This window comes from Mirounga leonina, unplaced genomic scaffold, assembly GCF_011800145.1.
Source record: "Mirounga leonina isolate KUSES-001 unplaced genomic scaffold, KU_Mleo_1.0 Mir_166, whole genome shotgun sequence".
Classification (NCBI taxonomy): Eukaryota; Metazoa; Chordata; class Mammalia; order Carnivora; family Phocidae; genus Mirounga; species Mirounga leonina.
Genome location: NW_023270418.1, coordinates 34,783,926 through 34,796,999, shown reverse-complemented (window position 1 = coordinate 34,796,999; position 13,074 = coordinate 34,783,926). Strand labels below are relative to the sequence as shown.

Below are 13,074 nucleotides of genomic sequence, written 5' to 3'. Positions count from 1 at the left end.
CCATCTATCCAGCCATCATCCACCCACCCACCCATCATCCACCCATTCAACTACCCATCCATCTCCCCATCTATCCACCCCATCCATCCACCCATCATCCATCCTATGCTCTTGGACTACCCCCATGGGCCAAGCCTGGTACTCACAGCTGGTACATTAAATTCAATGGGGGTGGGGGGGATGGAGGGTGGGCACCATTCCAGGCAGTGGGAACAGGTGGGTCTGGACAAACCTGGAGTCATGTTTGCTGGGCCTGGTGCCCAGTAAGTAGCTCCTGAATAAGTAAGTGAATGAGATCGTTTTGGCAGCGTGTGACCACCAGCTGAGTAGTCTCAGATTAGTGAGGTGGTCAGCGTGGCTGGTGCACAGGGAGGCGGGTGGGAAGAAGGCCACAGTGGCCTGTGAATTAGACCTGAAAGGGGGTCACTGTGGAGGGAAGGCACCAGACACTTGGCACAGGGGCACAAAGGCATGAAGGAGGATGGACTCCGAGGCCTGAGTTGGCCCAGGCAGGCCTGGGGAGGAGACGGTGCTTCTCCAGTGGGATTGAATTGGGTGGTGGTGGTGGTGGGGGGGGGTTCTGCAAGTCACTGGATCTCAGACGATTGCCAGATGTTCCACTAAAAATAACCAAATATGTCATTTTTGAGCTAAATCAGATAGCATCTTCAGCCGGATTCCCGGGCGGGCAAGTTGTATCCAGTACCAGAGGTTTAAAAACACATATGGGGGGCTGGTGGGAGGCAGGAATGGAGAACATTCCATACACAGAGGTTCCCAGCCCGAGATCTGGGACAAGGCCACCATTGTGAGGTTCCCAGAGAAGCGTCTCCACCCACTGCCTCTGAAGGATCTGCTCTTGAGGGGCAAACACGGGCCCAGGAGGTCTGTTCCCCAAGCTGAAGGAAGTCTGCACTTGTTTGGGAAGCGGGAGAGGGCAAGGTGGGCACGGGGAGGAGGCTGGAAGCCAGGCACTGGCTTGTGTGCAGGACGGCAGGATGGCAGAGAAGAACCTTCCGGAGTGAGGAGGACAGAGAAGTGGCCATGGTGGGGGTGGGGAGGCAGGGAGCCTAGATACATGGGATCAGGGAGAGCACTGAACCATAAACAGATCACTCGGTGTCCCCAAAGGCATAACCCCAGGAACACCAGCTCAATACCCTTTCCATTAGAAAGGGCTCCAGATCAAATAAGTTTGAGAAACACAGGGCTGAACCACGTCCACTAGTCTCCCCAGTGTGTGGAGGGGGCTGTGGCTCTCTGGGGCCGGCAGGAAAGGCCAAGGTAGAGAAACACACCCTTGCTTTCACACGTTCCCCAAAACCCGCCCGGACACCTCTTAGACGCAGAGAGAGGGGTGCACACCAGTGGGCTGGAGTTCTGCCCTGTCCCCCCAGACATGGGGCGGGAGGGTTGCTGCCGCACGGGCCACCACGTAGCCCTGTCCCGCCCGTGGCCCTCCATCTGCTCTGCATCCACTTACTTTTCTGTCATTGAAATCCACGTTTTCACCTTCGTAGTCTCCCTGTTCAGGAAAAAAGGAAAGCCGTCACCACCTGATAGACCTTGCAAGGAGCTCAAATCCGCAATGCTTCCAAACGTAAGCACCAGCCGTGCTCACGAACACAGGTAGGATAACCCCAGGGAGCAGCAGGTCATGGGACAGGGAAGGTTGGCGGGAGGCTCTGCATTGTTTCAATAGGGTGAATGTGTGTCCCACCCGCCGGGAGGCCCCAGAATCTGGCCCTGCCAGGTGGGGCTCCCTTTCACTCCCAAGGGCCCTCGGAGGGCAGGAAGTTTTATGGTCACTGTGCACAGAGATCAGTGAGCCCCCACACTCCCATTTCACACACGGCAACGCTGAGGCTCAGAGAAGCAAAGCGGCCCTGACATCTAGCAGGGGTCACCAGCTGAAAGGCCTAGCAGTTTGTGACTGCGGCTGGGTGGGGCTGAGGGGCTGCATTCCTGGAGCCTGCGGGGCGGGTGAGCACCCGCTGATGGAGGGTGATGGAGGGTGGTCGAGGCCCCTTCAGCCGGGACCACTGGCTGGGACCTGTGAGGTCTGAGCCCTGCCCTTGAAAACCCAGCAGGTCACTGGCCGAGGCAACGTACTCCACACGCCCCAAATCAACACTGCATTCATGGAGCACCTACGAAAGGCCAAGCGCGAAGGCTTTCATGAGACATATGCCCAAGGAACAGTGGCCAAACAGTGGTGTTTTTGTGGGATGGGGAACCTCGGAGGTCGGTGGGGGGGAGGCAGGGAGAAATCACCCGTGCAGGGGGAAAAGGAGGGCTCTGTGTGGCCCTGGGGAATGGGGGAAGAGCATGCAGGCAGAAGGAACAGCATTCCCAAAGGCACAGAGGTGGGAAAGCTCGGTCAGTGGACACCAGCTCCCCACAGTGAATGAGCAGGTCAGAGTCAGGGATCTGAATGGATGGCCCTTTGCTGTTCTGGCAATTGGGTTATCTCCAATCGAGGGTCATACTGGAAGCCCTCTCACTTCTGCTCCCTCTGGACGCCTGCTGGGAACCATTCCCCACTTGTAGATGGGGACACGAGGCACAGAGGGGACAGGGGCTGCCTCCCCTCGGGGCCGCGGAAGAACGTGGCCAGGACTAGACTCTGGGTCCCCTGACTCCCTGCCCCACCCTCCTCTTCTCTCTCCTGCTCCGTGGCTCCTAGTCCTCGGGCAACACCCATTGGAAGGTTCCAGAGGCCCATGGTCTGGGGTTCCCACACTGCTCAGGCCCCACAGTGCATTCCCGTGCCCCGCTGAACCCTAGCCCCCGTTTCCATAGAGACAGCAAGAAGAGAATCATCCCTCTCCACCTCAACAGAGCCAACGCGCGGCTGTGGCCACAGGCTATATTTGTCGGGGGATACCACAGGGATTTGGAGATCCAGCTCAGGAAGCTGGCCCTTTGCTCTGCAGAAATAGATACACGCAGAGTCCTTCCTGATCACTCTGCCAGAGTGGGGGCAGGGCGGGGCGGCCGGGGAGACCCAGGACGGCGGGGGGGGGGGGGGGGGGAGAACATTGCGTGGACTGGTCGGCCGCAAGGTTCACACCCCGCCCAGGCAGGGTTCCTGCCACAGCCCCTGCCTCGGTGGGCTTGCTCTGCAAGAAAAGATGCCCTGGGTGTAAAGACCTGGTCCCGCCTGGTCTGGCCAGGAAGGACTGTGTGCAGCTGACATTTACAGAAGAGCCAAAGCAGGAAGCCGAGACCGCGGGATAATGAGAGCTCCCGGGGGTGTGGCCTGGGGGATTTGGGGCGTCCAATAATGCAGGCGCAAACGCTTTGTCAAGGTTACTCACATCGTGCAGGGGGTAGGCGGCCGAGTAAACGCCATTGGCCAGTAGGCTCGTGATACCTTAAAAATAAAGGCAGAGAGAGGATTACGGACCAGGTATGTCTCCTGCCGCTCTCTTTGCCAACAGAGCAGTCCCAGGACCGTGTCTGTCGCCAAGAATTTTCTCAAAGCCCGCTGCACCTGGCCGCACAGAGCCAGGCCACCTTTCTGGCGTTTCCTCCCCAGGTTTGACTAGGAGACGGTAAAAACATGCTCTATCGGCAGGATTAGGAAGACACAGAGGAAACCCCAAGAGACAGTTATGCCTGGGAGGAAGGAGGTACCCCCGAGCCTGCAATTCACTAACTACCCACACCTGCTTGAGGGCAAGCCTACAGACGAGAAAGATGGATTTCAAGTGGTTAGAAAAGCTGAATCACGAGAAAAATACGGGTGGGAAAATTGATGGTGTCGGAAAACACACATACAATTTGGAATTAGATTTTAGGTTGATTGGGAAAGCCGAGGGGGAGGCCTGCGGGCCCCATGGCGGGGGCGGAGGCACTTACCGTATTTACTACATTTTCGCCTTTTATTTAAAAGGGCAGAGTCCTTCTTTCTTCCCTCTCCTTGCCCTGTTTGTACATCGGGCTATTAGTTACATGAAAACGTCTGAAAGGACCAAAGCTGCATTTGGGGGAGAAAGCGTTGACTCACGGCGGTCCGCACGCCTGGGGGGTGGTGGGGCAGTGGCCATGGCCTTGACAGCTGTCCCAGACCCTGCACTGGACACGCTACGCAAGTCACCTGCGCCTCCCAGAACCCGGAGCTGTGCCTTCGGAGCCCGGCCCCAGGAGACCGTGCTGGGGAGGGAAGGCCGAGCCGGCCACGCGTGGAGATGGGGGCTCCTGGAAGCCTGATCTCGCGCACGCCCTCGGGGGCCAGTGCTGCTCAGAGTCTCCAGGAGCCCTTTGCTGGTCACAGAACCCTCGGCCTGGCCAAAGAGGCTTTGTAGGTTTCTCAGTGGCCTAGCCGGCCCACCCTTTACTACGCCACTGGGAAATGGTGGGAAAGTGTCTTCCTGAGCTCCATTTAAAAACAGATCATCTTCTCTGTTAGTGATCTGGAATGACCAGGGTACCTGAGGGATGCTTAGAAATCCAAACCAGAGACAGGTGGAAGCATCCAGCTAAAGCCCACGTGCATGAAAATTCATCTGTAATGAAAGTGGATGTGGGTCTGATTCAGGTTCGCTGGCTCCTTACTGTTGCTAGAACACTCTCAACACGGTGCTGCCACAGGGCCTTTGCACAGGTCTGGACCCCTCATTTTCTTCAGATCTCTGCTCAAATGTCTCCTCCTCAGAAAGGTCTTTTCCGATCATTGTTCCTAAATCCTCCTGGCAGCCTTCCCAATCCCTACAAGATGATGTTCTGGCTTTTCTGATTATTATCTATTTTCTCCCCCAGAACATAAATCCCGAGGGTGACAGAATCCATCGATACTGGCTGCAAGTTGAATGAGTGAATTTGGAGGTGAGTAGGGCTTTCAGGCAAGGCACCGAGGTGAAGTGGGGGTGCAGACGAGGACCCTCGATCTATCTGCTCTGTCACCAGATTCGCCAGAGATGCCTGCCCCTGGGGACAACCCAGAGCAGGTATCTACTCTAGCTGAGAAGCCCCCAGACCCTGGGCTCTTTGCAAACCTTCAGTGCAACCATGCAGGTTTGCACCGGAAGGGACCCTACAGGGAACCTCCATGCAGACTGAAGCTGGGACAGGAGCCACACTTCCTCCCACCTCTGCTGACCTGGGCCACTCTGGAGGCTCTCGCTCGGTCTAAGGTGGGCCGGGCCTATGGTTGACAGTTTTCCCGAGCTCCTCTTGACCCCTGGATAGGACCCCCCCGCCATTCCCACTGACTTAGGACACGGGCTCAGAGATTGCAGGCCCAGAAGGAGTCCCTGTGACTGGCCATCAGCCATACTGGCCAGGGAACCTGCAGCCTGCCTGACCCCGAGGGCCCATCGTCCTGGGCCCGGCCCCCAGCACTCCCCTACCCTGCTGCTCTCTGCTTTGGTCCCAGCAGGCATTCTCCCCTCTGCAGGAAGCCAAGTGTGCAAGGATTCTCTGTCCTGGATGCACAGACCCCTTGCGTGGCCCTGGAGGGCACGCACAGCTCTCAGCGGGGTGGGCACAAGCGTAAGAAGGAGGAACCCTAGCAAAAGGCATTCCTTTGCTCTGAAGTGTTGGGTTTTGGTGACCTCAGACTGCAGCTGTGGGCGGGGGACCCATGCTGGGGTGGGGGTGGGGGTTCGACTCGACACACTTGGGTCGGGAAAATTCTGCATCAGTGGCTTGGTGTGTGCTATAAACCGGAACACAGGGTGCCCAGCTGGGATGGTTTCGTGGCAGGTTCTGGAACTGGGGTGTGTGTCGGGGACGTGCTTTTCAGCAAGGCCCAGTGTGGAGCTGTGTGGGTCCCCTTCCACTCCAAGCTGGGTGCATGTCTGGCTGCTTCCCAGGCACGGGGAGCTGCTTTGGGCCATCACCCCCGGCCGGAACCCTAACAACTTCCCCCTGGACTGTGAGGGTCAACAGAGGGTGACGGCGCCTTGGTCACCCCTCCAGCTTCCAGCAGCCAGATTTACCACCTCTGCAGGGAGAGGCTGACACACGGCCGTAGAGCGGCCCCGCGGTCCTGGAACAGTTCTCCTGCCTGACAGCTACACCAGCTTAAATCAAAACCTTCTAAAAACCCCCAAACCGGCTGCCCGCCTCCCACGGAGGTGATGGGAGGCAAGATTAATGCTGGGAGGGGAGCGCTGAGCTCAGGCCCCAGCAATGTCCTCACCCATGCTGTACTTGGCCTTGGTACACGTTGTTCTTTTCAGGATCTCATAGACCTGTTGCAGAGACAAGAAGGAGGGGCAGACAGTTACTTGAGGCAGCCAGGGCATGCAGAGACTGTCACATGACGGCCAAAACGGGACGTGGTCGAGCGCGACAAGCGACAGCCGCCCACACTCCTCTGAGGACAGACGGCAAGTCTTTCTACAGATGCGCGTCCCCAACACTAAGCCTGTGCCATTCCGAGGGAGGAGCCGGCGGGATGGGAGGACCCCGATCTCTCACTTCGCTCTGTGAGGCACCCACCGTGTCGTGCTGTTTGGGGTTGAGAGTTGTCCGCCGCGCCCCGTGGGACGGGCCACCCTCCCTTCCGGCTGGGAAGGGAGTTGGGATTCAGAGCCACCGGGACCCATGGCAGTGAGAGCAGCAATCCTCCCTCCAAGCCCTCGGCTCCCGCACCGGCTGCCCGCGGCAGCCCCCCGCCCTGCACCTGCTCTCCTGCGTCCGGCCTCCTCGCTGCTCCGCCCGTTCACCAAACCCTCTCCCGAGGCCCAGGGCCTTCACCCTCGCTGTTCCCTCTGCCAGAAGCACTTGGTCCCCGAGATCTAAGTGGCCGTAGGACAGCTGCTACCCCCTGCTCTGCCTTCCCACTCTGCTCTTGTCCGGGAGTGCCCCGTCCTCCTCCGTAAAGGCGCCCATTGCCTCCTCCCTCCCTCCCACCAATAACTGCACGAATGAGCCACTCAGGCCGTCGGCCCCCTCCCCGGTACCCCCGAATCTAACTGGGGGCCCCATCCTGACCTTGCTGACTCTCCCGGAACTACCACCTCCCATCCAGGTGGGTCACGGCCCCGTTCATGACCACCTGTAAGCCCACATCTGCCTCCACCTGCCCTCTCACAGCTGGCCATCATCCTGCTCGAACAGATCTGACCACATCCTAAACCTTGCTCTGCAACCTTCTATGGCTCCCTAGCGCCTACAGGCTGAAGGTGGGAGTCCCAAGACCGGCTCTTCCTGCTGATCCTGACTCCTACCCACCTGCACGCTGGGCGACCCCGACGCCAGGAGCATGGGAAAGGAGGCAAGGAGGGCTGTCGACCTCCACACCTTTGCCTAGAATGACCTCACCCCAACGCCGGATCCTGTCAGGTCTCCAAGACCATGGGGCCTGACTACCCAAGGACAAAGTTCTGAACTGTCAGTCTCTCTGGAGCATCGGCCAGTTTACAAACCGGCCCTCGAGGTCTCTGGGAGAGAGCCCCCCCAATCCCCAGAGGTAAAATGGATTGTTCAGTTAGTACTTATGGACAGAACTGCTTTCTGTGACTTGGGATCATGGACTGAACTCTATTTTATAGCAGATTCCAATGAGATGGGGTCTAGAGCTTTCCATTCACCTATGTACTTCCCCCCAACCCCCCCCAGCAAGAGCAAGAGTGAATTCACAAATTTGTTCCCTGCCCCGTGCCTCTGGGGAGCATTTTGGCAGCCCCAGATCATGTGAAAGGCTGGGGCACACATGCATTTTCTATTTCCTAATGAAGAAAAAGTGAAACTGGACGGTTCTCCCAAGTGCCCGACGTCTGAGGGAGGTGTTCCCTCCGTGGATACCTGTCAGCCCGAGCCCCCCCAGCTGGCTGATGTTTTCACATAAACGAGTTCCTTCTTATTTATTATGATGAGATTTAATTGCCAAGATTAACCAGTAACACAGGTAATATAAATCACCGCGCTGTGCCCAGGCCGCCCTGGGTGGAGGTGCACCGCTGCCCTCTGAGCTGGAAGCCAGAACCATTCTCTCGTTCTGAATCAGGCTCCATGCCTCCCCAGGTCATGAGGCTGGGAGGGGACAGAGGGCAGATGGAACCCCGACCTGCCTTCCCGGCAGCGGCCTGAGCCCCCTTCACCAATGCGACCTGCACCACCGTCCCCGCCCCTGGCCACCTGCCAGCCTGGGGATGTGGCCGTGAGGGGCAGTTATCTGCTCAAGGTCAAGTGGCTGCCCCCCACCCCCCAGCCCTGCACCTCTCCCCTCCAGGCTGGGCTTTCTGGGCAGGGAGCTTGGCTGTGAGGTTAATTTCTTGTGCAGATAAACGCTGGGTCCTGAGCCATGCACGGCCCAGCTTGGCCGGTGGACAAGTTGGCGGCCGATGGATAAACATTAAACCAATACCTTGAATAGGGCAGGGTGGCCTGGTCAGATTTCAAACTTCCACTTGCTCCTTTGGCACAGCCCCGGAAATCTGACCCAACCCACACGGCTTTGCCTCCATCGCCCCGTTACTCCTGCCAGGCCTGCCTGCGTGGAAACCTCCGGGTCCGGGGCCCCGCTAGCCCCACTAAGGGCCAGGGCAGGGAGGCCGGGGACAGGTGCTGAGGGGTCTGGAGTCCCCCTGCCCCTCTCCTGCGGCTCCACCTCACTCTCCTCCTCCTGTGGAGGAGGACTGGGGGCCTCCCCTGAGGCCCCCACAGCCTCTCTAACTCATTATTCTAATTATCGCTGTCACAGGCAATTAGAACTGGCTTCCACCTGGAAGAGTTCTGCTGGAACGAAATTATCATCCGCTTCTCCCCGGAGCCACCTTGCTGGTGAGCCAGCGATTCCCACGAGGGGTACTTACTATTGTGCTTCGGGTTTTGCTGTCGAAAAAGGAATCCTTGTCAGACAGGTCAAATCTGTTGAAATATTGGGGAGAGAGAGACATACAGTTCACTGGAGTCGGCTCTCCGGGTTCCCAAGGCCCTGGGAAAGCACACGGTCCCCATGAGCCATGGCCATGACACTGGGCAAACTCCCTCTAAATGCCAGGTGTGCCCTGACCCCGGGCATCTGGAACAGTCCGTGTCATTCCCCCAGCCCCCTCCGGGAGGCCTGCCCACCCACACCTCCCTCCCAAGGATCCGCTTCCCTCTGATGATGCCCTCGGTCTCTGTGCCAACGCTGCCGGGGGTGGGGACCGTGCCGTCCGTCCCACCATCAGACTGCTAATACTGAAGACAGTCTCCCCATACTTCACAGTTTCAGTGCTGAGGTCTTGGCCCCCACACAGTTCCTAAGGTTTCCTGAGGGCAGAGGGATGTCTCTGGGAAAGGTCACCCAGTGCCCAAGGCACTCAGGGTACAGCTGGGGGGGGGGGGGGGCTCTGTGCCCATGGAGCCAGGAGGTGAGCCAGGCCTGGCAAGGGGGTGCCAAGGGAGGCAGCCGGGGCAGAGCCAAGGGAGGCCGGGGCACTGGGGGTCCTAGAAGAGGGCGCCCTGGGAGCCCCCATCCTGCAGCCAGTATAAGGAGCTGGGCTGGGGGCTGCTTTTTAAAAATGTCTTATTTCTGATCCCCGGGAGGATCAAGAGGATCAAGAAGTAACAGTGGAGTGCAGCGCTTGACCCCTGCCCTGTGACTAATGCATTTGCCAGGCAGAAACCCCAGTTCTGAGCTGAGAAACAGTTCTCCACATCCCGCGAGACCAGTGGCATCCTGGAGACCCCCCCATCCCGCCCCCGCTTGTCGTCCGTGTCCCTCTGGGTCCCAGAGCCCAGGCCCTCTCTGTTCCCACCACTGCCCACGCTCCAGCTCTGTCCAGTGAGGCCCCACGGAGGCCTGCAGCCGCCACTGACCCACTGCCCTCGGGAGCAGGGTAGGAGGGAAGGTTCTAGAACAGGTGCAGCCCTGCCAGGCAACGCTGCTGGCTGCGCGTCCCTGGAGCCTCAGGACTCCAGCTGCGGCTGCTTTTTAGTTCCTGCCTCCCAGAGCTCGGCAGCTTCAGGAGGCCTGGTTAACCAGACCCTCTCACTGGAACACGTCCCCGGAGGGACGGAACTGGGTGGGAGCGGGGAGATGCCCAGGTCACTGCTTTGGGGCTTTAAGCCAAGCCGCATGCACGTTTTCCTAAATGTCCCCAGTGGGAGGACGAGATTCTTCCCTCCGTAATTCCTCAGTTAACAGTAATCTTGGAAATCATTCTTGAACCCCTTCCATGCTGAAGAGCTATAAGCTCTTCCGAGAATGGGCTTCAGGGGCTGAAACCCCCACTTCTTTGGGGGGACGGAGAGCATCTCTGGCCTCAGGGGACTGTCCTGCAAGCTGCATCTCCCATGTCATGTACCACACTGCGGGGTCCCCACAGCAGGGCCCTCGGGGAAGGGGCAAGCCGGGAGGGGTGGGGGACTCCCACTTACAGGTGCTGCTTCTCCCGGGAGAAGGGATAGGAGAGTCTCTTTGTGGTCTGGGGTCTGTGCTCTGCCACCTTGGGCTGGATGGGGTCTGTGATTTTCTGGAGCACAGAGTTGATCTTCTTCAGGAGGCCACGGGTCTCGTTAATGTGATAGAGCTGCAGACCAGATCGGGAAGGGGGGGTGTCCGCGTCATCCGCTGGGCCGTGACCCTTGGAATCTATTCTCAGAGGGTCATAGGACCGTCCCACCCCACCGAGATGGCATGTCCTGGGAACAGAGCTCTGGGTGAGGGGGGCAGAGTGCCCTCTCCGCGCCCAGTTTCCAGATAAACCCTCCAAGCTCTGAGTTTCAAGAGAGTCCCTCCAAAATGCAATCACAACACATCCCAGAAAACCTGCCTCCAGACTTTGTTTTGTTTCAAAAGAGGTAATCCACACGAGCTCAGTGTGTTTGAGGAGCCCGGGGCTGGTTGTCCCCCGAGAACAGCTTCGCCCCCCTGCTTTCCTTTCCGCACATGAAGGAAAACACGGACCCTCGCTGAGCTCAGGAACACACTGTCAGACTGCTTCTCAGCCGGAAGCGTTCAGAGATTAAAAAGAAAAATCCCAGCAAGCTAGGCAATGTGATCAGAAGGAGTCTGATGAATTAGCCAAGACACCACGAGTGGGAATAACCAGAGCGGGAAGTCTCAGCATGTTCGTATCTGTAACAGGTTCCCCTGACCCCTCTGCCCGCACCATTTCCCGGTGGGTTTGGTCTGGGGTCTCAGAAGACCCCCTGGGGCTGTGCGATACCCTCCATAATCAAGATGTGGGGGCCCACTGCCCTCCCAGGGGGTGGCTCCGAACCTCACTCGGCTTCTCCCCACCGAGCCCCTCCTGGCAATGTTCTCTGCCGGGCACCTGCGCCACGCGTGGACCTCGGCGTCCACACAGAAGCACCAACCTTCTTCGTGGGCATCTTCAGTTTCAGGAACTCGGCCTCTCTGCACAGCACATTCCAGGGTGCGTGGATCTTTACAAATCCAACCCCGTGAATCTTGGTCTAGGAAGGAGAGAAGGCCTCAGTCAGCGTGGAGAGCCCTGGGTCGAAAACCATCGCCCCACGGGCACAACCGGGGTCTACGGGGCAGCCGCCCTGCGGGGCTGCTGTCAGCGGCCCCTCGCTCTCCCCTCCTGGCACAGCCTCACGGCGCTGTCAGACTCTCCCCCTCGCACGGTGGCGAGGAGCCAGAAGGGCCCAGAAGGAGTCCCAGGGTCCAAATCACCTGGGGAGCTTGCAGGAGCGCAAACAGCAGGGCCACAAGAGGGACTTTCAACAGAGAGCTGTTGCCCCGTCCCCGAGCAGGGGTGAGGAAGTGAAGGTGACCCCCTCTGGACATCCTCCCTCTGTGGGGTCAGGCCACACCTTGGCCTGCGCCCAGCAATCCCCTGGGGTCCCTGTGTCTGCGCTGATGGTCTTCACGTTCATGTGAATGGGCAGCCTGGTGCAGGGGCTCGAGGGTGGGCCTGTTCAAGCCGAGCACCCCCCGAACTGCTGTGAGCTTGGAGGAGTCGCTCCCCGCTGAGCCAGCGTGTCTGGATGACAGCGACCAACAGCCCAGGGCTGCTGGGAGCAGCTCGGCCACAGGCTCCATCAGAGGGGACGCCACGGCCCTTCACAGTCAGCGGCTGTGCCCTGGCTTCACCGACGGGAACGCCGGGCTTGGGGAGACGGAGGCACGGCCCAGGTTCTCCCCGGGATTAAAAACAGCACGCGACGCCACATTCCCCCCCTGGGGCGTAAATCCCAAGGAAACGACGTCTGGACCTTGAAGAGATACGTGTGCACCCTGTTCATGCAGCACCGTCCACACCGGCCAAGACGGGGAAACGACCCACGCCCATCGACGGAAGAACGGATAAAGGAGTGCGTGCGCACAACCGAGTGGCACCCAGCCGCGCAAAAGGACGAAACGCTGCCCTTTGCCACGACGCGGATGCACCTGGGCCTTCCGCCATATGAAATCAGCCAGACGCAGAAAGACAAAGACCGTGTGGTCCCTTGTATGTGGAACCTAGTAACGTTTGTCTAAAAAGGCGGATTTCGCAGAGAGTAGACTGGTGGCTGTGAGGGACGCGGGGGGACGTACGTGGGAGGGCACAAACTTTCAGGTACAGGAAGACGGGTTCTGAGCCCTAACGTACAGCTCGGCGGCGAGAGTCCCGACACAGCGCTGGGTGCTCGGACGCCGCTGACGTCTTACGCGTGCTCGCCGCAACGAAAGAAAAGGAGTTGACTCTGAGGCCTGGTGGCTGCGCTCGTGACCTCATCCGTGTAACGTTCCACGACGCAGGCGCACATCGAGTCACCGCGTGGGCGCCTTCTGAGCATGCCATTACGGTGCTCGATTATTCCTGCAGTGTCGGGGCAGAGGGGGCCGCGGCTTGTTGCACTAGCAGGAGTGGGGTCCGCGTTCAAGAGCACCCATGTTCGGGGGTGAGAGGCACGATGCCCCTAGTGACCCTCCATTCTTCTCTGTCGCCCGCTGACTTTCATGTTTAGGAGAGTCCCTGGCTGGAGCCCACAGCAGCAAGGAGGTAATACAAGGTGCATGTCACATCAGCAGACTTCCTAGGCACCCCAAGATAACTGGGGTGCCCTGCGATGTTGATGCCACCACAACAAAAAGCAGAGAAACAGGACTTGTCCCTGAGCCAGAGCCGTCCACGGCAGAGGGGCGCGCGGTCCATCGGACTCCTCGAGGGGACCCCAGGG

General features: G+C 59.0%; 1 protein-coding gene across 1 annotated transcript in view; it reads right to left on the bottom strand.

Annotated features, from left to right (window-relative positions):
- ANO1 (anoctamin 1) overlaps positions 1-13,074 on the bottom strand; it is a 77,384-nt gene that overhangs the window by 46,904 nt on the left and 17,406 nt on the right. The window contains exons 3-9 of the mRNA XM_035013761.1: positions 11,263-11,361; positions 10,321-10,472; positions 8,769-8,823; positions 6,149-6,200; positions 3,865-3,930; positions 3,321-3,376; positions 1,484-1,525 (exon numbers count right to left, since the gene is read on the bottom strand). Of these exons, the coding sequence (XP_034869652.1) occupies positions 1,484-1,525; positions 3,321-3,376; positions 3,865-3,930; positions 6,149-6,200; positions 8,769-8,823; positions 10,321-10,472; positions 11,263-11,361 (522 nt within the window). The remainder of the gene's footprint in view (positions 1-1,483; positions 1,526-3,320; positions 3,377-3,864; positions 3,931-6,148; positions 6,201-8,768; positions 8,824-10,320; positions 10,473-11,262; positions 11,362-13,074) is intronic.